The sequence below is a fragment of the Pogoniulus pusillus genome, chromosome 23, assembly GCF_015220805.1.
Source record: "Pogoniulus pusillus isolate bPogPus1 chromosome 23, bPogPus1.pri, whole genome shotgun sequence".
Classification (NCBI taxonomy): Eukaryota; Metazoa; Chordata; class Aves; order Piciformes; family Lybiidae; genus Pogoniulus; species Pogoniulus pusillus.
The window spans coordinates 18,032,895-18,060,047 of record NC_087286.1 but is presented as its reverse complement, the minus strand read 5'-3'; the positions used below and the strand labels follow the sequence as shown (position 1 = coordinate 18,060,047).

The following is a 27,153-nucleotide window of genomic DNA, read 5'->3' as shown; positions in this document are numbered from 1 at the left end:
CGACCCTTGCACCCATAAAGCACTTCAAGTTTTACTGAGCTATAAATGGATTGGTCTTCAACTAACTTATATGTGTCAGTATGAGCTGGGTTTATATGATGCATAGATATGTGTAGTGCATGGAATAGGAATTACAGTAGGTAATAGGAATTACAGTAGGAATTACAGTAGGTGCATAAAGTTTTCAGGATCAGTGTGGCCAGTAGGACAAGGGAGGTTATTCTTGCCCTGGACTCAGCACTGGTGAGGCCACACCTTGAGTCTTGTGTCCAGTTCTGGGCTCCTCAATTCAGGAGAGATTTTGAGACACTGGAATGTGTCCAGAGAAGGGCAACAAAGCTGGTGAGGGGCCTGGAGCACAGCCCTGTGAGGAAAGGCTGAGGGAGCTGGGGGTGTGCAGCCTGCAGAAGAGGAGGCTCGGAGGTGACCTCATTGCTCTCCACAAATACCTGAAGGGAGGCTGTAGCCAGGGGTGTTTGGTTTCTTCTCTCAGGCAACAATCAAAGAACAAGGGGACACAGTCTCAAGTTGTGCTGGGGGAAGTCTAGGCTGGATGTCAGGAGGAAGTTCCTGCCAGAGACAGTGATTGGCATTGGAATGGGCTGCCCAGGGAGGTGGTGGAGTCACTGTCCCTGGAGGTGACAAAAAAAGCCTGGATGAGGCACCTAGTGCCGTGGTCTGGTTGATTGGCTAGGGCTGGGTGCTAGGTTGGACTGGCTGATCTTGGAGTTCTCTTCCAACCTGGCTGATTCTATGATAAAACTTGTAAAGTATTTTTATTCTAAGCTGGCAGGAAAAAAAAAAATCTTTTGCCTGCTTATCTCCTTGGGAAGTTTACTTTGTCCTCATGAACATCAGTAGCAGTGCAATTCCACTAAAAAATACCAACAGAACAAAGCTCTGCCATCTCTTTGCTGTGGCTGTAAGAACAGCTTATGATAGTCCCTAAGATGCTAACTAGGATTTGTTCTAGCTTTCAGAAAGTCCTGAATGCAAGGCAGGTTCTACAAAATATAGCCCACGTATTTAATGCTAGCAAAGGTAACATGGTTGGCATTTAAAAGTCCAACCAACATAATACTCAATGAGTCCACACTAGAAAAATCACAGGGGGATCCCTGGAAAGACTGCAGTTATGAAATGGACAGCTTCACCACTGCCTGGAAAGGGGCCAGCTGTGCTGAGCGGTGTGGCAGTGAGCAAGGCAGTACTCTTCCTTCTGGGAAATTTGCTCAGTAGTGTTTTCTGATTAGAATTAGGCCAGGAAAATTCACTCAAGGGAATGGGAGACTATGGAAAAGCTCCTCATTTTCCTTCTCTTGCTCTTGCATGCAGGGACAGTTGAATGTAGTAGACATTCCACCAGCTATGCATTACCTTGCATCCCAATGATCCTAATGCATTTTTGTAAGACCTAAATCAAAGCAGTTCTTCCATTGATTTCACTGCATTTTGAATCAGAACTGCTGTAGGCACATAGTCCTGAGCCTCTTCAGAGCTGGAAGCATGCACAGGGGAATAAGCTCTGGTAGTGATTGCGTCCAGAACAATTCCAGTCAATTCTAAAAGTTCCTCTAGGGCCAAACAAGACTGCAGCACACTCATCCAAAGCCTCTGGTGATTCAGAGAGGGTAAATAGCTGCAGGGAACTTTAAACGTGTTTGTCAAACTACCTCACAGCAGCCAGTCCACAAGGTATAGAGAAAGTCATGGAAATGACAGCATTCCTCACCCAGCGCAGGGGTATGGGGCCACCTCCACTCTGGGCTGGTAGGAATAGCATAGATGCTCTGTAGGTGATTGTCACCCCAAAGACATCTGTGGAAGGTGCATTTATTACATGCAGAGGCTTTGATGTATGGCTTTAAGCATGGACTTTGAGCAGGTGAAGAAAGACAAAGACAACTCATTATTATTTATCATGTGCCAGATGGCAGTGATGCCAGGATCAGGATGGTTTTCCTAGGGGCCCATCAAGATCATCAGCAGTCAGCAAAAGACTAAAATATAGGAAGTAAGTCCTTGGAAATGACATGAGGCCACACTACACAAGCAAGGTAATACAGGGTGAAATCAAAGGCAGAAATTTTCTTAGAGCTAAGGTAGCAGTTCCATTCTTTTCCTTCTGCCTTCAACAATCAGTCCTTATTTTCTACCACTGTAGCTGGAACTGCCAGTACAGAAAGGAAATCTGCCTGATACAGTGTTTGCAATGATCCTGCTTTGAGCAGGATCTGGGACGAGGAGACTCCAGGGTCCCTTCAGCCAACATATTCATGATTTTGTGGCTGATTCAATAGACGCTTCGAGGAGCCAACAGTCTTTGAAATATGACAGCAATAACTTGACCACACTTCTTAGAAACAACTTTAAAGGTCACCACGTATAGGCATTAAAGTCATGGTTATTTGGGGCACAGGAGCAATAAGGCATAGCTGACAGTTCACTCCTGACCCTCTTTTGGGCTACAAGCTTCACATAGAACCAAATGCTGCACATCTGATCAACGTCTGGTTCAGCCGGGCAATACAAGCATCTCCTTTTACTGCTAGGCTTGTGACTGTACCATTTCAGATTGCATAAAGGCATCATACAGAAACCAGGAGGCATTGGTTTGGTATCACATGAAAACCTTATGCTGAAAGCTAACATCTTTACAAACAAGTGCACTCAATGCCCAAAAGGAAAAAAGAAAAGGGCATGCTTTTAGTACAAAGTTTAAAGGCACAAAAATAGCCCAAGGAAAAACAGCACATGAAGGGTTGCATCAAAACACTCAAGTGCTAAGGAATACTTGAGTTAAGTAGGTGCCAGTCACCTATGTTTATACTGTTGTAACACCTGAAATACTGTGTCTCATGTATGTGTCCCTTTGACACGGCTGCATCTGAGAGGTCTTTCCTCCTGCCTGGTCCCAGTACGACATGAGAGAGGTGAATGGTCTGTTCTTCATACAACCCCAGGTAAAATTTAAACTATAAACCCAGTACCAGAAAACTGCACTGCTCTCTTTCTGGTGTTTCCTAATTCTCTCTTGGTAATGTCCTTAAGTTGCAGCAATTGCCTTGAAGACATAAAATATGATGGGGGAGGTGGAGGGAAGGAAGCACTTACTGCTAGATAGCGGAGAGAGAAGCGCCAGTCATGATCTGACCTGATAATAATTTCTGTGAGAAGGGGTTTTCAAGAGAAATCAAATGCTAAATGCTTGTATATAATTGTAAAAACAAGTAACCTGTGGAGTCATGGGCTATTAACTAATCACTGTACTTCAACTAAAGGCAGCATCCAGTTGCCAGGTAACCCCTGATAACATGTGTGCATTGGCTGCCTGAGAATTATCTGAGAGAAGTGATTCCCTCTGCCGCCACCATCATCACCAAAACCATCACTGAGTCAAACTGATTACATAGGAGTTTCTGTTTTGACTGATTTCATAGGAGATAAACGCTGACTACATTGTGTTTAGACAGATGAAAGCTGCATGCTAGTTGATAATGTGTAAAAAAATGCAATGGCTGAAGTGCATTTGTTGCTTTTTTCAATGGGTTCATTTACCCTTCACATCGTAATGCTGCATGCTGGAGTACTGAGTTCTCCAACTGATTTATTTTTATATACTGCATTACATTTTAGTAAGTGTGAAGAGTCAGATGACTGCAAGTTGACTTTGAAAATCAATGAGGAACAGGTACCTGCTGGCATGTAAGAGCAGTGTTGCTCTTTTAGCGTTTTTAAATGTTTAAGAGGAGGCTCAGGGCAGACCTCATTGCTCGCTACAATGACCTGAAGGGAGGCTGCAGCCGGGGGGGGTTGGTCTCTTCTGCCAGGCAAGCAGCAACAGAACAAGGGGACATAGTCTCAAGTTGTGCCAGGGGAGGTCTAGGCTGGATGTTAAGAGGAAGTTGTTGTCAGAGAGAGTGATTGGCATTGGGATGGGCTGCCCAGGGAGGTGACGGAGTTGCTGTCCCTGAAGGTGTTCAAAGGAAGACTGGATGAGGCACTTAGTGCCATGTTCTGGTTGATTGGCTAGGGCTGGATGCTAGGTTGGACTGGGTGATCTTGGAGGTCTCTTCCAATCTGGTTGATTCTATGATTCTATGATTCCATATCATCACACTATCACAGTTATGTGTTTGCCAGAAACTTGAAATTCAACTCTATGTGAGCATTTTTTTAACATTATTTTAGTTTACCAAGTTAATATAAAGACTAAAAATAAAGTAAGAGAAGCAAAACCCATCCCCAGTATGAAGAAGCAGCTGGCAAAAAATAACACATTCATTTGGTTGTTTTTATTCAGCTGTCTAGCATTCAGTATAATGCAAACTACAAACTGGGCAGAAAGACTTGCTACGTCTCTAACAAAGAATCTTAATATTATTTCTTGCAGCAGAAAATCAGGCACTCCCTAGCAAATTAATGACAGGAAATCGAGATAAATTCAATGCCCCTTCACCATTCTAAACTTCTGATTTTTGCAGTATGTCTGAGCCAGACAACCTGAAGGGCCCACATTTGTTCACATGAAGCTCCAGACTTCCAGAGTGCAATCAGCTTCTCTCCTGTGTGAGTGTAGGCAGAGGCAGCAGCATCTACCTACAGGTACAGGTTTGCAACTGAACACTTTCTTCATGACAAGCCCTCTTGTCTTCTACCATGAGCCTACCTATCATCTCCTGAGAAGAGGTAAGCAAGCAACGAAAGAAAGAACTAAATAAGAGACAACCACGTTCCTGACTTTTGTTTCTGACAGCACAGAATTTATGGGACACGCCAGGGGGTTCTGCGCTACCAGGAGAGAAACATGGTTGTTTGCACACACTCCAAGCGGCATGGCTATTTTTGTACTCCAATCACACTTCTCCTTTGCTGGTATCATCCAGGATTCTTACCATGGCATGCATAGCTCACAGCTTGATGCAACAAACTGCCCAACAACTATATTGAGAAGCAGCTTGCTTTGTTTCTCTAATTTGGGAAACAAAGGCGTACCGCAAACCGCGCTGACTAGGAAATCATACATCTTTAACTCCAAGTGAAAAGGAAGAGAAAAGAGAGAAATATCCTTTAGTTACAGCAGACAACTTTCTCTTTCCTTGGAGTGCCCTGTCAGCACAGCTGACCTCATGCCACCTTTCAACACCAGCTGACAAAGAAAGAAATCTTTACTGTCTTTTGTTCAGAAGTTAATATTAGGAAACTCGTTGACTGTAACTAGAGGGCTGCAGGCTACTAGAAGAGACTCATTCTCTGGTGGGAACAGCTGTGAAAGTAATATAGACTACAGACTATTCACTGGATAGACCAGCAGGTCTCAAAGGGTTGGTCTGGAAGGTGAGTTAACCACTGGGCTATCAAGAGCTAGCCTAGCCCAGAATAACATAATCTGATCTGATATGAGCTTTCATTTCCCCTCACACTCAGTCTCTTTCCAGGGAAATCCTTGCAACAACAATACCTGGAGTAGGAGACCTGCTAGGCTTTGCTTATCCGACTGCTCAGTCTCAGTGTGCTCCCACACTCCTGAACACAGTCTCAGTGCTCAGGGAGTCAAGGATGGCCACAGAAGACTGAAGATAACACTGGAGAACTCCTAGGATAGGCTTATCAGACCAACATGGAGTTCAGTGAACATTGTTGGTACCATTTGGATCTTCAGCCGATATTACAGATTGTGATATCTCAAATGTACCTGGTTGTTTATATGACAAAGTCATCCTGACACCTCAGATCTAGAGGAGATCCAATCTAATCAGCCTTAGCTTTTAAGCTGAGCCCCATTTAACTATGCAGCCCTAGCCTTTGGTTTAACCTGCAATCAGTGGTGGAAAATAAAAGGCAATTCCAATCATAGCTGGACTCTGCTGATTATAGAGCTCAGTTGACTCCACTCCTATCACAGATGATTCAGTTAAGAACCTGTACAACTAAGTTAGGGGTGGATAATGTTAACTACTAATAGGCTTTCCTGATCAGTGGGCTCATATCTCACTGAAGGAGGTAAGGGTGCAGGGAAGGTTTGGAAACTGTGAAAATCATGAAACTTGTAAAAAGCCAGAACCAGCCTTGTGAACTGTGAGCCTGGAAGCTGTGTGTCTGCAACTGCCTGTTCCTGCACTGCCCTGCAAAAAAGAGCTGTGTACAATTTCTGTAAATGAAGGGAACTGCATCTAAGAGATAACTTGCATGTATCATTTATCTTCTCAGGAAAACTACTCAGCAAACTTCTGAGTGGTTGTTGGTCTGCCAGGTATTTTGCATAAGGGACTCCAGCCTGGTAGCTGGCTGTACCTGCTACACCATGGGCATGCATGCAGCAGGGAGAAGAGCTTGCTCAGAAAACTGCACAATCTGAAGGGGCTGGGTAGGAGTACTGAATTCATGCCCTGAAAATAAACCATTTTACAAAGAAGAGTTCTGTAGGTCCACCTCTTCTGAGCCAGAAAAGCCACAGCTGACACAATTTTCCAGTTTGCTTTCCTGAAGTGTGACCTGGTGGCAGGTTTCTAAGACCACGTTTTAAATTAAGGGCAGGTGCCAATACAATATATTTTTGGTGCCACTGTATATTAACAAGGTGGCTGCCTCTTTGATTTCATGGAGATGATTTGCATTCCTAATCAGAGACAGAATGTGGCTGGGAAATTTGGGAGTCCCCAGAACGAAGCGGAATTTTCAGCAGAAATTTAATTGCTTGAAATGTATCAAGCTGCCATATTTTGTTTATTTCTTGAGATCCAATTACCAAAATTGCCAGCCTGCAACTCCAAATTGCATAACAACTGTTGAACCTCCAGTCTCACAAGGATAATCACCCCAAAGCACACCACCACACACAACAACTCTACTCCCATAAATTAATACAAGCTGCCAGTAATTGAAAAGGGCAGAACAAACACCACACCTCCTTTAATTCCCTGACTGGTATAATGAGGATGTCATTCTATTGTCTCCTGGGTGGGATCCTTTGCCACCTCAGTTGTTACAGGTTTTTTTTCTAGACATGTTGAGTACAAATATGGTTTCACTTCAGGAAATGTCTCTGTGCCCTCACCAGTCTGTTCGTGCTTGTCAGTTCAGGATTTCACACATTGTTTTCTGCACATTCGCTAATCTTAGTGAAAGTTTCATTTCCCCAGCCCATTGCCATGGGCTGTTAGTCTGGCACAAAACTCAAGCTCAAAATGAAAAACATAAAACAGAGGAAAGACAGGAGACACAGCTCTTCTTGCTCTGCTTTCTCTTGTTGCAGCTAACAAAACATGCCTAATAACACCATTGTGTTAGCAGTGAGCCAGGGAGGAATGCATAGTATCATAGAATCATCCAAGATCATCCAGTCCAACCTAGCACCCAGCCCTAGCCAGTCAACCAGACCATGGCACTAAGTGCCTCAGCCAGGCTTTTCTTGAACACCTCCAGGCACGGTGACTCCACCACCTCCCTGGGCAGCCCATTCCAATGCAAATCACTCTCTCTGCCAACAACTTCCTCCTAACATCCAGCCTAGACCTCCCCTGGCACAACTTGAGACTGTGTCCCCTTGTTCTGTTGCTGGTTGTCATGCCCTGTGAATATAACCTACTCCTGAAACATTCCATATCTGCCCATTAGTGTTTCCAAAGTTCACCATGGCAGTAGATAGAGCAACATTTCATTGCCTAACAGATAAAAATAGCAATAACGTGGAATTAGGTTACTGACCAACAAGGTCACAGACAACACCTGAAGCTGCTCCAAGCTTTGACTGCTGAAGCCAAAAGACCAAAATCCTGAAATGGCAATTCAAAATTCCACACATTAATAAACACATTCCTTTATATTATGGCATCCTCATAAGATCTGAGTTATCTGGCAGAATTTTAGTATTGTCACCTACTTGGTATCAGCAAACTAAAGAAATTGAGCTTGTTTAGAGCATTATTTTTCATGACAAGACAAATATGTTTTAAAATGTAAGGAAGTACTGCCAATTTGTTTAAAAAAAAAACATTACTGGCAGCTTCTGACTTCTGTGGTTGAAGAACTCTCCTCTCTGGCTTAAAAAAGAATGATTTTCCTTTTTAGCATTCAAATTTGCATGCCAATATACTCTGCATATAATTTACATACCATACTGTATCACAACCACTTTGTCTCTTATTGTAAAATCCAAGATCAGCTCCTAGCATTTCATAGCTAGGATTATTAAAACATTTTGTTAAGTCAAGTCTGAAGAGAAGCTTTCATCCTGATGCTCCTGGAAAAGCATACTAATGGGCAGGAAAGGTGAGCATCTGTTGCAGGCACTGGAATGGGGGTTTGGGTCCAGTCCCAAATTTCTCACAGGCTTGCTTTTGAATTTGAGCAATTTCGTTGCATATCTTTATAACTCAGATCCTTCTTTGTGAAATAAGCAAAGAAAGAAAGAGAGAGAGAGAAAGAGAGAAAGGAAAGGAAGAAGAGAAGAGAAGAGAAGAGAAGAGAAGAGAAGAGAAGAGAAGAGAAGAGAAGAGAAGAGAAGAGAAGAGAAGAGAAGAGAAGAGAAGAGAAGAGAAGAGAAGAGAAGAGAAGAGAGAAGAGAAGAGAGAAAAGAAGGAAGGAAAGAAAGGGAAGAAAGGAAAGAAAGGAAAGAAATTGAAGAAAGGAAAGAAAGGAAGGAAGGGAAAGAGAGAAAAATAAATTAAAAAGAGCATTCTAATACTCTTTCTTTTCTAATTCTATCTTTTTGTCTGATTACCTGCAATTGCTCAAAGCCACAGTTCTCCTAACAATCTCTGTGTGGGCAGGCACCCAGTGAGATCCCAGTCCTGTCCAGAAAGCATTGCTGAAATGCCCTTGTTAATCAAAACTGCTGTGTTGGTTTGGGAGTTCCTTGCACCCACCCTTCTTATAAATTCACCCAGACTAAACCCAGCCAGCTGGAAGTTAAGGAATGAAGCTTTCTATTCACAGCTTAGCACAATAGACAAGCAGAGAGTTAAAATATACACAGCTATAGGCAGAAATATACAAGAGTAATACAGAAATACAACAGCCCTCCCAGAAACCAGAATGCCCAGGAGGGGCTCCCAACCACCCTTCCACCTTCTCTCCACCCCTCTACCTTATCCCAGAGTTTGCCTTATGTGCAAGGTGAGTTTGAAGGATCGGCAAGGGGGCTTAGAAGCAAAAGGATTTCTTGGGTTACACAACTACAAAAGCCCAGGGAGAAAACACAGGCACCGACTCTGACAGATAGAGACTCTTATCTGTGTTTGTGTTCTTGTTTTTATCCATCTCAGCAAGCCTATGAGTGAAGCAGATATCACCACTGTTTTCTTTTCACAGCCTATCATTTATTTTTTCCTCAATAAAACATTCAAATTAGCCTCAAGCTAGCACAACTCCTCAGCCTTTTTTTTTTCCCAATTAAATTATTTAGGCAAAGAATTTTTTTTCTGCAGAATGATTTTTTTCTTTCATAAATCCACACAAGTTTGAGGGAAAGTTTGAATAAAGATTTTTTTGTGTGTGTCAAACATGTGATTTTGGGTGAAAGTAGAGGTGACAGAAAGCTTTACCACCATCTTCCACCATCAGCATGCTCCTATGGGAAACCAAAGCTCAAGCCTTCACTCACATGACATAGAATCATAGAATCAACCAGGTTGGAAGAGACCTCCAAGATCATCCAGCCCAAGCTAGCACCCAGCCCTATCCAGTCATCTAGACCATGGCACTAAATGTCTCATCCAGGCATTTCTTGAACACCTCCAGGAATGGTGACTCCACCACCTCCTTGGTCAGCCCATTCCAATGCCAATTACTCTCTCTGGTAACAACTGTGGTTGTTGTGCCTGTGGTACTTCAGTACTGTGAAGTAGCAGCTCCCTGAAAGAAAGAAATGGGACCCAGGACCACAGCTCTGGTGCCATGAGCCTGAAGCCTCATTCTTACCTGTGGCAAGAAGCTAAGGACATTACTTTAGTTAATATAAAGCCTCACACAGCCAAAATAAGTGCAGAGGTTAGTAGTGTGAGTGCTCACCACTGCACCTGATATATTTCTTACAAGTAGCACTGCATTGCCTACTACCATATAGTATCTTGAGAAGTATTATGGTTTAATATTTCTCTGATTGATAATCATTATCATAATCTCTCTACTTAAGAGAAACACAAATTGGCATTTTAGTAGAAGGTAGTAGAAAGTTGTTCACTGAGAGAGTGATTGGCATTGGAATGGGCTGCCCAGGGAGGTGGTGGAGTCACCATCCCTGGAGGTGTTCAAACAAAGCCTGGATGAGGCACTTAGTGCCATGGTCTGGTTGATTTGCTACGGCTGGGTGCTAGGTTCGACTGGATGATCTTGGAGGTCTCTTCCAACCTGGTTGATTCTATGATCCTTAAATATTCATCTATTGTAGCCAAGTTACTTGCTGCTTATGAAAAATATTCTATGAGAAAACAGTTACTTATTCTAAAATTAACTGCAATAGGCTTAAGAAGGTCAAGTGAATAAAGAACATGGATCAAGTAGTTCTGCCTAATGTCAGCACAGACTGCTTCTGTTCTGCTTCAGAACACGGTGAACTTCACAGAGTCATCTTAGTGTCTTGGGAAAAGGCAAAGGAGTGAAGAAAAAAGGCAGCTCTGATGTAAGCATCACTCAGTGCTTAACGGGTAGCAGTCAAGAGGAGCCACTGATACTTTCAGGCATACACCTTGCTAGTGCAGGTAGCACTAGAAGAATACACAACTCTTTCTTTTAGGAGCAAATATGGATTTCCCAGAAAATACCTAACTTCTTCTCTTTTTCTGGCACCTGTATGCCAGACACCTGTACACTGCTGTACACCCATCTGCTATACATGATTCATGCTTTTTTTGTTTTTTTTTTTAAGCTTGGCAAAGGAGCTGATTAAGAAGATCTCTGAAAATCTCTGGAAAACATTTTGGACAGAGATGCCAGCACAGCTTGTACAGTAAAAGATGCCAAGTCTGCCAATATATGCACACTGCACTCTGCAGGCTGCTTACACTTGCCTCTCAATGATTGATTGCACAAATTACTGGGATTCTGAAACAGTACAAGCTATAGCTCCATATTTCTACTTGGTATAGATTTGATAATGAAAGGATGTAACCTCCTCAACAAGCAATGTTTCTATTCTCTTGGTGGGTAAGGATATCCTTTCTTTCAGAGCAGTCTCTGCTTATCTTCCCTTTCTGCTCCTTCATGCTAGAGGCAATATAGCTGGAAGCTGCTGATAGGACTTTGTCCAGTTCCACATCTAAAAGGAAGATAACTTTTGTATGACAGCTTCACCAGGAATTAAACTCACAGATGGTATTTGGAGTTTCGAGACAACTGAGTCAGACCTTGTATGCAGAGCAACCTGAAGCTAGACAAAACTGTCTAGTGTTCAGTAGTACTCACAACTCTGCTAGCTGGATGTCAGAAAATACTTTCCACTAAAGGTGATAAATAGAGGTGATATATATATATATATATATATATATATATATATATATATATATATATATATATATATATATATACAGACATATGGCAGATCATAGAATCAATCATAGAATCAACCAGGTTTGAAGAGATCTCCAAGCTCATTCAGTCCAACCTAGCACCCAGCCCTATCCAGTCAACCAGACCATGGCACTAAGTGCCTCAGCCAGGCTTTGCTTCAACACTCCACCACCTCCCTGGGCAGCCCATTCCAATGCCAATCACTCTCTCTGCCAACAACTTCCTCCTAAATCCAGCCTAGACCTCCCCGGCACAACTTGAGCCTGTGTCCCCTTGTTCTGTTGCTAGTTGCCATAGATATATACACACACATATATATATGCATTTGTTTATGAGATCAGGACCTAAATGAGTTTTCTGTTTTTTTTTTTAAAGTCACAAAACTCCCAGAAAGTACAAGGAAGGACATGATATGATGCATGAATAATGAAATAAATAACTAGTTTAAATTAAAACAATATTTTAATTAATATTTTAATATTATAAGAAAATATAGAATAAAATATTGTTATAAGATCTTAATATTATAAAAATAATTCTTATTAAAAAATAATTAACAACAACAATAATAATAGTAGTAGTAGTAGTTGTTGTTATAATTTTACAAGTATGTCAAGACAAACACTCATATGAGGACAGACCAAATTTTCATACTAGGGAGATTTTATTTCCTCTGAACTCAGCACTGGTCAGGCCACATCTTGAGCACTGTGTCCAGTTCTGGGCTCCTCAATTCAAGAGAGATGTTGAGGTACTGGAACATGTCCAGAGAAGGGCGACAAAATTGCTGAGGGGCCTGGAACACAAACCTTATGACGAAAGGCTGAGGGAGCTGGGGGTGTGCAGCCTGCAGAAGAGGAGGCTTAGGGCAGACCTCATTGCTGTCTACAACTACCTGAAGGGAGGCTGTAGCCAGGTGGGGTTGGTCTCTTCTGCCATGCAACCAGCAACAGAACAAGGGGACACAGTCTCACGTTGTGCCAGGGGAGGTCTCAGCTGGATGTTAGGAGGAAGTTGTTGGCAGACAGAGTGATTAGCATTGGAATGGGCTGCCCAGGGAAGTGGTGCAGGCACCATCCCTGCAGATTTTCAAAGCAAAGCCTGGCTGAGGCACTTAGTGCCATGGTCTGGTTGATTGGCTAGGGCTGGGTGCTAGGTTGGACTGGACGATCTTGGAGGTCTCTTCCAACCTGGCTGATTCTATGAAAAAAAAGTGTCAAGAAGTATTTTTAACTGACTATTTTAACACACAGGTGTATTAACTGAACATCCTAACTGATCTAGGAAGCACACTACTCTCACTTGTGGCTAAACTCTGACAGATTTTATCCCACATGATATGGTTCCTGCGTTTTGTATGGTCTGCAGTTGGGAACTGCCTGACTCTTCCAGTCAGCGCGCAGAGCACAAACCAGAAGCTGGCTCTTCAGGTTGTGCATATGCACGCACAGATACATAGATATACACACACAAAACCCTAAAGCAACATACTGCACTTATCTCCCTGCCATTTTTAGATCATACATATTTCATTAAGCTTCATGCAGAGTGTCTTCTGATTTATGGTAATTGTCAACAAAAGCAAAAATGCCGCCGACAATTTGAACCCAGCAGCAGAGAGGATTTCACTGGGATAAAATGAAAATCCTTAGGAGAGAAAGGGGGGTGGGGGTGGTGAAGACACCACCACACCACCCTAAGCCACTGGGAGCTTGACCCTTGAGATGCTGACATTTTTGGTTGTTTTTTTTTTTATTAGTTTATTGTGTTTGCTGTCTGCAGAAGCAGATGCCAGCAGCAACATCTGATGCACCGGACACCTCCAGTGTTATCCCAGCATGCTCATGGCCTGAAGGACTTGGAGTGAGACTAATTTCCATATCAAACCCAATTTAGATGAAACATCTTGGTTTAGAAAAGGGGAAAAAAAAAAAAAAAAAAAGGAAAAAGAAAAAGCCAGAGCATCAATAGCCCCTTGATTAGATTTTCATCTCCTGAGCAGACAAATATGAATATTTATTACCATGAATGCAGATTTCTCGCTTACCATTGCTCTGATCTTGAATATTACCCACTGCTAATTTTTATGAAAATTTGGGCAACATAATGTTTTCACATAAACTGACAGTTCTTGAGCTAATCCCCTTATTGTTTGGTGGGAAATGACAGTTTCCGCTCATTCATGTGTTAACGAGGGATTAAATATTGTTTTTCGTCGCCCTAATCGAAGATGGGCTGGAAATGAACGTTCGCACGTTGGGCATTAGGGGAGCTTTGAGGGCCAGGATTTGTTTGCATTTGCTTAGTAAAGATCTGTACATTAACAGTTTAGCCATCGAGTGAAAGCTGTACTGTAAAAGCGGCGCTGGTGGTTGTCAGATGAAGTCACCGCTCTGCCCGCCACAGGGCCATGGGAACAGTGCAGGAAATGATGTTCCTTTGTGAGAGCGAACTGCTCGGTGAGCTGTGCTCAGCCACAACTGGGCAGTGGCACTGAGTGCAGCCTCAGCGAGTTTGTTGATGACACCAAGCTGTGTAGTGCAGCAGAAAGGCTGGAAGGAAGGGATGGCAGCCAGAGGGACCTTGACGGGCTGGAGAGGTGAGCACAAGCCAACCTCATGGGGTTCAACAAGGCCAAGTGCAAGGTCCTGCATTCGGGTCACAGTATCACAGTATTATCAGGGTTGGAAGAGACCTCACAGATCATCAAGTCCAACCCTTTACCACAGAGCTCAAGGCTAGACCATGGCACCAAGTGCCACGTCCAATCTTGCCTTGAACAGCTCCAGGGACAGCGACTCCACCACCTCCCCGGGCAGCCCAAGGCAACCCCAAGCACAGTTCCATGCTGGGCAGTGAGTGGCTGGAGAGCAGCCCTGAGGAGAGGGACCTGGGGGTGTTGGTGGATGAGAAGCTCAACGTGAGCCAGCAGTGTGCACTTGCAGCCCAGAAAGCCAAGCAGAGCCTGGGCTGCAGCAGGAGAAGTGTGGCCAGCAGGGCCAGGGAGGTGATTCTCCCCCTCTACTCTGCTCTGCTGAGACCCCACCTGGAGTACTGCATTGAGTTCTGGAGCCCCCATTACAAGAAGGATGTGGACGTGCTGGAGTGTGCCCAGAGAGGGACCATGAGGATGATCAGAGGGCTGAAGCAGCTCTGCTGTGAGGACAGACTGAAAGAGTCTGTTCAGTCTGGAGAGGAGGAGGCTCCCAGGTGACCTTCTTGTGGCCTTCCAGGATCTGAAGGGGGCCTACAAAAAAGCTGGGGAGGGACTTTTTAGGATATCAGGCAGTGGCAGGACTGGGGGGAATGGAGCAAAGCTGGAGATGGGAAGGTTCAGAGTGGACATGAGGAGGAAGTTGTTGAGCATGAGAGTGGTGAGGGCCTGGAATGGGTTGCCCAGGGAGGTGGTTGAGGCCCCATGGCTGGAGGTGTTTAAGGCCAGGTTGGATGGCTCTGGGCAACCTGATCTAGTGGAAAGTGTCCCTGCCCATGGCAGGGGGGCTGGAACTAGATGACTCTTGAGGTGCCTTCCAACCCTAACCATCCTGTGGTTCTGTGACACTGGTCTGGATTTTGCTTCGATTTAGAAGCAGAACAGCCTAGAAGAATCCTAGTTGGCACAGGACACAATGTGAGTGACCATGCCAACAATTTAACAGCACAGACAACTGTTAGGCCATGACAGGCTCTATGCTTTGTTCTTGTTTATTTCACTAGCGCTGATGGAGCTATAACACCCCTGAGGCCAGGGTTTCATATAGCAAGATTTGGTATCTCACAGCTTGAATCTTAGCCCAAGACACTTGCTCTCCCGTGGTTACAGAGCAAGAGCAGAGGTACTGGTGAGTAGCTTTCTATGTTGGCCTGGATGGGAACCCTCTCTACCCAGGGACTGCTAGAGAGAGGAGTGAAGGACTGAGATTTGCAACCACTCCCTCTCCTCAAATATTTAAATCTGCATTTGAGATTGCCAGAAATCCATGAGCTCCTGCTGGGATCAAGGTCTTGCCTCTGGAGATGGAAGGATCTCCCTCCTCTCAATTTCTGATCAGCACTATTACTCAAATTTCAAACAGTTAAACAGGGTTTAATCTGTACAGCTTCCCCAGCCAACCCATTACACCACCAAAGATCTTAGTTCCTTCTTTTGAGTCATAATGTACTGGCTGCTGGTGGAGGGGGATGCTGAATTTCATAAACCAGTAAGGTATCTGGTACAAAAAAACCTCACATTCTCCTACGTAAAGATCCTACTATCTTCTTTATGAATATATCAAACGCAGGCTGCCAAATCACAGGGTAGGTAATAACATTGATTTTTAAGCAGAATTCCCCTGCAGTTTGCTTTATGCAGTTGGTGCTGGTATCTAAATCTATTTTCTCTACAGATCTATAATGCTTTGGAAGGAACACTCTGCTTAAAAAAACAATGGCATGACACAGCTTAAACCCAAGCCGAATCCTCAAACCAAACACATGCTATTCTTTTTTCTTTCTAATGGAACAATGTTAAAAAAGACAAAAAGGAACAACACTGGTAGGATGCATAAGTTCCTGAAGCCACGAGGCAAACCCTATCTTGTTTCATTTTACATGATACTGAATAAAAATTGAATTGCTGCAGTTGCCATGGCAACTGCCACATCACTTGGCACTTCTGCTCCTTTAAATCACACGCAGCGCTACTGTAAAGGAATTCATGAACCAACATGACACTTGAATGCTTGTGCTTTTTTATACCTTTTTGGGAGGAAAACATAAATCAATATATTGTCTCTGAAAATCAGCTTTGTTGTATTTGTCTTAACATTATAATCTCCTCATTTCCCTGTCGGGTTCTTGAAAACCTTGTAAAGAGGATGGAGGGTGTTGTCACAATCAGAGCGCAGGAAGAGAAATTACTGCTGACACCTGATTTCCAGACTGAAGCTGTGACCTGTCATTCAGATGTCAAAACACCTCTGCCATGCAATATTCAAATCAAATACAGGAGATAAACATTGGAACTTTGCCCCTCCACAAGCAGAGACGGTGTGATATGTGACAGAAGACAGTCTCAGTAGCACCCAGGCATCTCTTTAACACAAAATTTATCAGTACCTTAAAAGGAAAGTCAAACTTTATACTTAAAGCTGTGCATCCTCTAAATGTTTGCAGAGTTTGGACCACGATTTATATTATTTGAGTATGTTCTGTATGGAACATGCAGTCACAGAAGGCATGTGACAAAATAATGTGGTAAAATGATATACATATTCCTGCTGCACATTTTTTGTTTGAGTTTTGTCATTTATTAATGCTCTGGATGCAATTGATTTGAAAAGCAGCCCTCTAGTGGGCTATGCAGCATAATGAATAGTTAATATATAGCATTAACACTATCTCTAAATATTAGCTGAAATGCATTCTGCTAAAATATACAAGATCTTAAATAAATGAGCCATAGAGCTCCATCATTCTCTGTGGAGAAATTCAGTGTTCTGTTTAGCTTTATTCCTTGAGGCATTTCATAGAATCATAGAATCAAGCAGGTTGGAAGAGACCTCCAAGCTCATCCAGTCCAACCTAGCACCCAGCCCTAGCCAATCAACCAGACCATGGCACTAAGTGCCTCATCCGGTCTGTTCTTGAACACCTCCAGGCGCAGCAACCCCTGGGCAGCCCATTCCAATGGCAAATCACTCTCTCAAATCTACCTTCCAAACTGTAAATTGTAAGATTGACCATGTGATGGAGAACTTTAATGTTAGGCTAACAGATCTGAAAAAGTACAATTAAAAGTTGATCTAGATATTAGCAATCAGGCCAGAGAGAAGCTCACTGAGAAAACTTGCCTAAGTGTCTCATTCCAGTACCTCAACATCTCTCTTGAATTGAGGAGCTCAGAACTGGACACAATACTCAAGGTGTGGCCTGAGCTAAGTACAAGGGAAGAATAACCTCCCTTGTCCTGCTGGCCACGCTGCTCCTGATCCAGCCCAGGATGCCATCCTGCCCACCTGGGCACACTGCTGGCTCATCTTCAGCTACTATCGACCAGTACCTCCAGGTCCCTTTCTTCCAGGCTGCTCTCCAGCCACTCTGTCCCCAGCCTGTATCACTGCTTGGGGTTGTTGTGGCCAAACTGCAGAACTCTGCCCTTGGCCTTGTTAAATCTCATCCCATTGGCCTCCACCCATCCTTTCAGCCTGTCTAGGTCTCTCTGCATGGCTCTCCTACCCTCCAACAGATCAACACCTTTGAAGCATTCCAAAACACTACTCAATGACTTATCACAGTATCACCAAGGTTGGAAGAGACCTCACAGATCATCAAGTCCAACCCTTTACCACAGAGCTCAAGGCTAGACCATGGCACCAAGTGCCACGTCCAATCCTGCCTTGAACAGCTCCAGGGATGGCGACTCCACCACCTGGTTAGCATCACTCTACCATATATGTATGCTCACAGAACTGTAACAGTGAGATATGTTATTCACAGCGAAATATGTTACTACCAGTAGAAGTCCCTGACAGCAGTACATTACTACTCCATTATATACTACTATAGCATATTACTATTATATTATTACCATTATTACACTGTTTAGTATTACTATTTACATGCTATTCTATATAAAATATAATCTATTTAAGGGCTACACAGCTTTAGAATCTTCAAGTTATGCATGTGGGATAAGGTAAACCTCATTGTGCCTTCAGCAGAATTATTTCTAGGATTGCACTCAAAAGTTTTTTCATGTAATAATTATTTTTCTTATTTGAATTTATTGCCTTGAAGTTACAGACCTTAAAGCAAAGAGCCCATCTGTGACCTAATGTATGCCTTGCTCACAGCAACGCTGCCCCAAATGACTATGCTGAAAATCTCTGTTCGACTGCTAATCAACACAGCCACAGCGACCAGCAAGAGCCTACAGCAAGAATTATCTGCAGGATCTCCACTCTCAGATCTCACTTAACAGGAAAGAAATAATTTGTTGATTTCTAAGACATGGGTTTCGCAGAAAAAAGATCCTGAAAGCTGGCTGCTGGAGAAAGCTCTCCTTGGTGTCTACTAGTCTAAGATTGCTTATACTGGAATGCAGAGGTGTATTACCTCATATGCACTTATGCTTGACTTATTCTGGTATGAGGAGGCTGGGTTGTGGAGTCACTGTCCCTGGAGGTGTTGAAGAAAAGCCTGGATAAGGCACTCAGTGCCATGGTCTGGTTGATTGGACAGGGCTGGGTGCTAGGTTGGACTGGATGATCTTGGAGGTCTCTTCCAACCTGACTGATTCTATGATGAAAGCTTACCTGTGACTTGGGCTAAAATTTGAGTACTTACGCATGCACAGCTGCTGTTCCTACTCCATGGTCAGGTCAGCATTAGTGCTAATGCTACCTTTGATGATCTCTTCCAACCTCTAACATTGTGTGATCTTGCGTGCAGCAGTCTACAACTACCTGAAGGGAGGCTGTAGGCAGGGGGGGGTTGGGCTCTTCTGCCAGCAACTGAACAAGGAGACACAGTCTCAAGTCATGCCAGGGGAGGTCTAAAATGGATGATAGGAGGAAGTTCTTCACAGAGAGAGTGACTTGCCATTGGAATGGGCTGCCCAGGGAGGTGGTGGAGTTGCCATCCCTGAAGGTGTTCAAGCAAAAACTGGATAGTGCCATGGTCTAGGTTATGGGCTGGGTGCTAGGCTGGACTGGATGGTCTTGGAGGTCTCCTCCAAGCTGGTTGATTCTATGATTTTATTCCTACTCTCATGTACCTCTAGGTGCAGTACTTGCACCAGATTAGAAGCATTTGCTGCTTGCCACAATGCAAGAAAGGCAGCTAGAGCAGATCCCAGGCTGATTTGGTCTTTTCAACCCAAAAAGCCTACTCTTAAAATTTTACCTTGTTTTAGAACATCAGAAAAAAAAACCCTGACACCTTATTCTTCGTAATTTTCACATGATTTCTCAAGTTCTGTACTCACCCCATTGTTTTTTTATGGATTTCCAATATCATTCTGGGTAAAATCTGGCTATACAGATACTAATGCCAAATTTTGGCAAGACCAAGGAAGACAAAAAGCTAGAAATCTGACTCCTGCCCCAGTGGCTCACACATCACAATAAACCTGTCCTATTATCTCCTCTAGATTCACTAGACTCTTTAAAAAGCAGATTTCTTTCTTGCAGTAACATCACTTTATGTAACACCAACATTATCCTACAGCTATCGACATATCTATAAATGAGAATATTCTGAAACATGTCAAAATATCACTGCTCTATTTCAGGACATCCAGAGGTATGGCAAAGTCTTAATTTCACATGTATTTTGGGTTACTTCCATTTGGTAGAGAAAATGATTCTACTTCTTGTGTCTGCCATATGAGAATCATGATTCAAATCCCACAAACAAAGTTACAGTTTCTGTGATGAGTGTGTTTGGTGCAGCTCTACTGAGAAATTGAAGGAGTTAATTTAAAAGAATGTCTTCTGGAGTGGGTGCTGTTTTACCAGTTCAAGACAGAAGCAGTGGTTTGTTTCAGGCCTTGATTGAGATCATTTACTATTCAAATTGCAGGCTCTTAAGCCTCCAAAACCTGATTTGAATTATTACATTTTCTGAGCTGCTGGAGAGCCTGACTTGTTATTCTGAAACGGTTGCTGAAAACGAATTTCAGCCCAACCCTGGATAAACAGTTATTTTCCCATGCCATAGGAACTGCATTTGAACCATTGTTTGACATTTTCTTATACTGGAGTTGGACTTGAACCAGGCAAACTCCAGTCACAGCCAACCTCAGCGTGGAACTGACCTGAAAAATACTCAGCTTTTATAATGATTCAAAAGTGCTTATGAGAAAGGAAACAACTGCTTAAGTTTCTAAAGGATGTGGAAGTAATCCTAGGTTATTCTGTGGCCTCCATGCAGGGCTGTGGTTCACAGTGCCAGCTGAGTTCCCTTGAGCTGGAGAGCAGCCCTTAAGTACAAGCCCAGCTGGACTGTTTGCGCGGATTTGGGCTCCTGAACCTCCTGAAACCTGGACTCAGAGTGGGTCAACTTGAGCTGCGCTGCTGCTTAGGAGGCTTTCCCTCAATGTGAGACCAAACACTGTCCCCAAGACTTTGCAGTGGTGCTCAGCCAAGTACTTCAATGGTCTACATCAAGATGGGAGACAGAAGAATGGAGTTTGAATGTCTGCTTAATGTAGGTCTTTGGGTTTTTTAGCAGTACTCCACCTCTTATGGTATGCACATGCACACACAGATGACACATTCATGCCCTCATATAAACCCTTGAACTTCTGAAGATGACCTTAGGACTTCAGAGAGTTATTCTTTGTGTGGGAGATCCAAAGAAAATATCTGAAGGAGAACAACAGCTTTACTGTATCTGAATAACCAAGAAGGTGTGAAAAGTTCATGGTGAGTTTCCACAGCACAAACACCATGACTGACAATGACTCAAATACATCTTGGGTGGCTACCATATAAGAGTTTTAGAGCTAGTACAGGTATTGGAAAAATCCAAACAGAAAGCAATCACCTTAGAAAATATCATGTACTGTGCTAGTTTGAGGTTAACTGGAATATTTTACTGAGAGAAATTAAATCCTTAGTAGTGAGAAGAAAGAATAAAACAAGAGTATCCTGTATCACTCATTCTGCTGAGAAATGCAACTGCCTTAACTCTAATCTGAACCATCCCTTTATTTCCCCTAACCTTTTTGACATCTCATAGAATCATAGAATCAAGCAGGTTGGAAGAGACCTCCAAGATCAGCCAGTCCAGCCTAGCACACAGCCCTACTCAATCAACTAGACCATGGCACTAAGTGCCTCTTCCAGTCTTTTCTTGGACACCTCCATGGATGGTGACTCCACCATCTCCCTGGGCAGCCCATTCCAATGCCAATCACTCTCTCTGGCAGGAACTTCCTCCTGACATCCAGCCTAGACTTCCCCCAGCACAACTTGAGACTGTGTCCCCTTGTTCTTTGATTGTTGCCTGAGAGAAGAAACCAAACACCCCTGGCTACAGCCTCCCTTCAGGTATTTGTGGAGAGCAATGAGGTCACTTCCGAGCCTCCTCTTCTGCAGGCTGCACACCCCCAGCTTCCTCAGCCTCTCCTCACAGGGCTGTGCTCCAGGCCCCTCACCAGCTTTGTTGCCCTTCTCTGGACACATTCCAGTACCTCAACATCTCTCTTGAATTGAGGAGCCCAGAACTAGACACAGCACTCAAGGTGTGGCCTGACCAGTGCTGAGTACAGGGCAATAATAACCTCCCTTGTCCTACTGACCACACTGTTCCTGATCCAGGCCAGGATGTCATTGGCTCTCTTCACCACCTGGGCACACTGATCTCTCCAGATTTATCACATGAGATATACAGGGATTGATCTGATTATTTCTCAAGGGAGAGAAAGAGGGGGAAGAAGGGAGGAGGTTTGGGTCAGGAGTCTCCTGGCAGTCAGATTATTTTGGGGAAGAAGTTTGTGTTTCTGTATTAACTTGTATATAGCTGTAAATATTTGCATATACTGTGTGTATATCTGCTTGTAAATTGTGCTAAGCTGTAAACATAGCTTCATTCCTTAACCTCCAGCTGGCTGAGTCTAGTCTCAGTGAATTCATTGTGTGTGTGGGGTGGGTAACTCCCAAACCATCACAGGTAGGCAGTGCTACAGCAATGCAGTTATCCTCAGAATTTCAGTGTCAGCACTGATTTTCTCTACAGCAGTGATTCCTTGTTTTCTGGGATAACACTCTTGTTACAAAGTCAGTGCCAGAAAAATTAGCACTTTAAAAGTGATACGCAGCACATCAAACTGTAGTCCAAATCTCTGGGTCCCTGCACTCTCAGCAAATATTCTGCTGGCAAGGCTTAGATCTTGTGCTGGATGTGCTGTAGAAGTACCACTAAGTGTCTGTTCCACAATGACCTGAACCAAGTTCTGCTTACCCTGCACTATATCATCCAAAACTTCCTCTGAAATGCATAGAAATTTTAAGGCAACATCCTGACACCTGAGCAGCTTCTGATGCTGCAGCTCAGGACCTCATTTTTCATTGTGCTAAAGCAGAGCCTACACTACACTGGCAGAGTGCATCTAAGGGCAACTCTAACCAAAAAACTTGCTGAAGCTGTGGAAACCTTTCACATGACATAAAGATGATGAGCTGTATTGTAGCTGTGCTAGACTCCACACCCATGCTGTTAATGACTACATAGCACATATTTATGCAGTGACATAAAAACAGTTCCTCAGCCCTCCCCAGACTTGACTGCACAGCTCAAGAAGCTTGGTAGGAATGGCATAATCCAGGATTGCTTGTGAAATTATTCTCTTCAGACACAGAGATAAAGCAGGAGATTGAGGAGCTCTGAGAATCATCTCTCCACACAAAGAGACTGCTTCCTTCTGCTGTACCCAAGGCCTGGGTAGTCATTTCTTACTGAGGCACAAATTCTGCTATCATAGATCAACACTTGAAACAGATTCCTCTGTCCAGAGCAAGGCATGAATTATTGCTGAGCTTAGAACAGTTCCTGCATTTGTTTATACAGCTGTTCCATTTGCCACTGCTATCTCAGCTATATTTCTCTTGATCTTTTTCAGGTATGAAACTTGCCACACAAGAGCAATCCTTTTTATTTTACAACCTTGCAAGTGCAGATTATATATCCATTAACTCTGCCATGAAGCTGACCTACTATCTGAACAAAAAGGCCATTTCTCATTCTGGAACTAAATTTTTTGGGCTACTTTTGATTTGAGCATCTTGATTTTGATGTATGGTTACCATTACATATAATTCCATTCATACAGTATGGAGGAAAAGAGATCCTTCTTCAACAGAAGGCTCTTTCATTATGTTAGAATATATACTTTCTATTATTCTAACGCTGGTAAACACTGGGGTGAGTCAGAAACAAACTGCAAAACTGTACAAACATAGATTTAACCTTAAGTAGCCTGAATTTGATACCCTATCAACCCAGCTTGGTTACAGATTGCAGCACAGGAGATTCCATCTCCACACAAGGGGGAACTTCTTTACTGTAAGGGTCACAGAGCACTGGCACAGGCTCCCCAGAGAGGTTGTGGAGTCTCCTTCTCTGGAGCCTTTCAAGGCCCATCTGGATGTGTTCCTCTGTAACCTCAGCTAGATTGTGTGGTCCTGCTCTGACAGGAAGGTTTGACTCGATGACCTCTTTAAGTCCCTAACACCCTGTGATCCTGTGAACTGACTTGTGGCTAACACAAATGCAAGCTTCACTCTGGCTTGAATTCAGGACACAGCCTGAAGTGCAGACACACTTCTCAGCTCTGTATTTTATGCCCCCTCAAGAACATCACCTAAACTAATTCAACTAACTCTACTGATAAAAAGAGAAATACAAAAAATGAAAACCAGTTAAAAAAATCCCCCCAAAAGTCAATTCCTTCAGTGTGTTATGAGTTAGTAATTCATAATTCTTAACACTGAGAATAATGTAATCACAAGAAAAAAGCATTTGTCTAGCCCTGTAGCCTTGTGAGCATTCAGCACTAGCAAAACTACTGAAATGGAAAGCAAAAAAAGAAGGTAACTGTGTACACAAAATTAGCAGGAGAATTAGCAATCAGCTGCAGATCATACAAGATTCTTAGCAGACAGCATCATCTTTATTAATAAATGATGAACTGCTTAGTGGAGTTTTTGTGTAGTGATAGCACCAGAATAACAGGCACATGTTTTATTTATGTTTCAAAATCATCCAAAATAAGCAAACCATTTCCTGTCAGCTCCTGTCTAAGCGTCTGAAGGCTCTTTAACCCCAAATTTAAACTTTCCATTGATCTAGATGAGCTATCACTCCACCAAAACCAATGGGAATAATATGACAGCTTCAGTTGCTGTCCTCATCTTTAGGGATTTTGTTCCTCTGCTACAAAAAAACCCAAAAAGCCCAAAAGCTGCATTTCTTAAAGGCAGCTGCACTTCTCTCATAAGGATGCTATTTTTTTTCTCTGTGGGATAGAGTGCTATTTGTGCAGCAGATTGTATTTTGACAGATGCAACTGGATCATAAAGAGGCCCTTACCACTGTCACACTGGTAGATCACAAATCACAGGATTTCTCAAAAACCCTCAACAGTTAAAACAGTTTTGAGAGTATAAAATGTCCACAAGCCACTTACCTCCCCCACGCCAGTCTGAAGAATTTTCAGCCCAGTTGTTTTTTCCAGCTTCTCTTTGTTTATGGCTGTAAGGAAAAAAAATAAGATTGAGTTACAGGAAAGCTAAAATATGCATCGTTTTGCAGCACTTGCAATGTAACCAACCTTTCCTCCATCAATACATTCATCATAGGTTCTACTTATGTCATCTGTGGAGTATCTTTCCCTGATAGCAACTAGTCAGTTTTTCAATCCATAGGTATGCCATTAATTGATCATTATTATGTGAAAAAGAAAGTCAAACTAATGCTAGTTCCTTTCTACATGGAGTAGCATACAGATTGAACACATCTAGACAACATGTTTGGAAAGGTTTCTTCACTGCTGTCTACAACTACCTGAAGGGAGGTTGCAGTCAGGTGGGGTTGGTCTCTTCTGCCAGGCAAGCAGCAACAGAACAAGGGGACACAGTCTCAAGTTGTGCTGGGGGAAGTCTAGGCTGCGTGTTAGGAGGAAGCTATTGGCAGAGAGAGTGATTGGCATTGGAATGGGCTGCCCAGGGAGGTGGTGGAGTCACCATCCCTGCAGGTGTTCAAGAAAAGACTGGATGAGGCACTTAGTGCCATGGTCTGGTTGATTGGCTGGGGCTGGGTGCTAGGTTGGACTGGATGATCTTGGAGCTCTCTTCCAACCTGGCTGATTCTATGATTCAGTGGAAGCTTCCAACTGTATTCCATTCAGTGAAGAGCAGGGCAGCACCTCACCATTACTACAGGCTCAGGACATTTCACAACAAATACAAACCCTTGGAATCATAGAATCAACCATCTATATTTGCAACATAATCATGCTGGGGACATGACTCCTAGCACTTCCTTTCCACTGCCCATACTTTTAAAATCATTACTGTGGTGTTCACACGATTTTGGCCTCTGGCCACGAGTATCCTCACAAAGCAATGCCCAGTTCTGGAGACAGCATAAGGATAAGATTATTCCCAGATGGGGGTATGGCTAAGGTTGTCTCATTTTGGATGAGAAGATCTCAGCCTTCTAGATGCAAACCGTGACAGCTGGACTCATGGTCAAAATCCAGCACCTGGCCTGTTTAGTTGATGAGTAGAAATGAAGCCATGCAGCCTTGTTAACCTCTCCTCCCTTTAGCTGTCTAGTCCTTGAGTATGTAATACAAGTGAGTCATCTAGCTCTTCTCTGGGTATGTAATACAAGTGAGTCATCTAGCTCCTCTCTGGAGTCAGCAGAAAGGGGTGGACATTTAATAGGATGACTCATCCAACTATCATACACACACCTGCAGGCACCTATCTCTTTGCTTTGATTACAGACACAATTCAGCTTCTCAATTTGAGTTGCCTAAAGGAAAGCATTCCTACCAGAAAGGACAAGAAGTGTGCTAGAACATATTGTACACTGTACACTCACATCAAAATACTGAGAGGAACTGATATATCCTTTTTTGATTTGTGAGAAACACTCTTTGATTGGTGCTGTTCCAAACATTCAAAGCAGTCCAGACTGGACCAGAGTCTCTTCAGAACCAATATTAATTTGAACTGATACTTTATTTGTGCAACATAAATGACTCACTTTTACTTCATGTCATTAGGGCTCAGTCACTCTTCATATGTCCAAAATATGAGATGATTTTAGTAAGAGTTTTTAGCTACAAAGACTCAATAAGGGAAAATTCAAGCAATTCTATGCAGAGAAACTTTTCTGTCTACCTTCAGCAAGGAACGAATACTGCCCATGATTTAAACAGAGAACAAAGCCTTTAGACCCACACAGATTTATTTTTACTTCTTTGTAATACACTACCAACTAGGCAGATATATTTTGCTGGATGGCAGCCTAAAAATTGCAAATATTACTCACAGACTTCATGCTTATGCCATGCTTTAAACATCTATAGACATACTTGTTCCACTCAGAGTCACAGAGATGACAGGAGTGGGAGAGTCGCCTGCATTGTGTGATTTGAGGCTACACTTCATTGTCATAGAACCACAAAATCAGACAGGTTGGCAGAGACCTCCAAGATCATCCAGTCCTAGCCAATCAACTAGACCATGGCACTAAGTGCCCTATTCAGTCTTTTTTTGAACATCTCTCTTGAATTGAGGAGCCCAGAACTGGACACAGCACTCAAGGTGTGGCCTGACAAGTGTTGAGTACAGAGGCAGAAGAACCTCCCTTGTCCTGCTGGCCACACTGCTCCTGAGTCAGGCCAGGATGCCATTGGCTCTGCTGCCCACCTGGGCACACTGCTGCCTCATCTTCAGCTACTATCTGCCAGCAGCCCCAGGTCCCTCTCTATCTGGCTGCTCTCAGCCACTCTGTCCCCAGCCTGTAGCACTGCTTGGGGTTGTTGTGTCCAAAGTGTAGAACCCTGCACTTGGCCTGTTAATCTCATACTATTGGCCTCTGTCCACATATCCAGCCTGTCAATGTCCCTCTGTAGGTCTCTCCTAC

General features: G+C 43.3%; 1 protein-coding gene across 2 annotated transcripts in view; it reads right to left on the bottom strand.

Annotated features, from left to right (window-relative positions):
- Nucleotides 1-27,153, bottom strand: part of PTPRN2 (protein tyrosine phosphatase receptor type N2) — a 705,188-nt gene that overhangs the window by 250,498 nt on the left and 427,537 nt on the right. For both annotated transcript variants that reach the window (XM_064162805.1, XM_064162806.1), the window contains one exon: nt 24,683-24,747. In XM_064162805.1, coding sequence (XP_064018875.1) covers nt 24,683-24,747 — 65 coding nt within the window. The remainder of the gene's footprint in view (nt 1-24,682; nt 24,748-27,153) is intronic.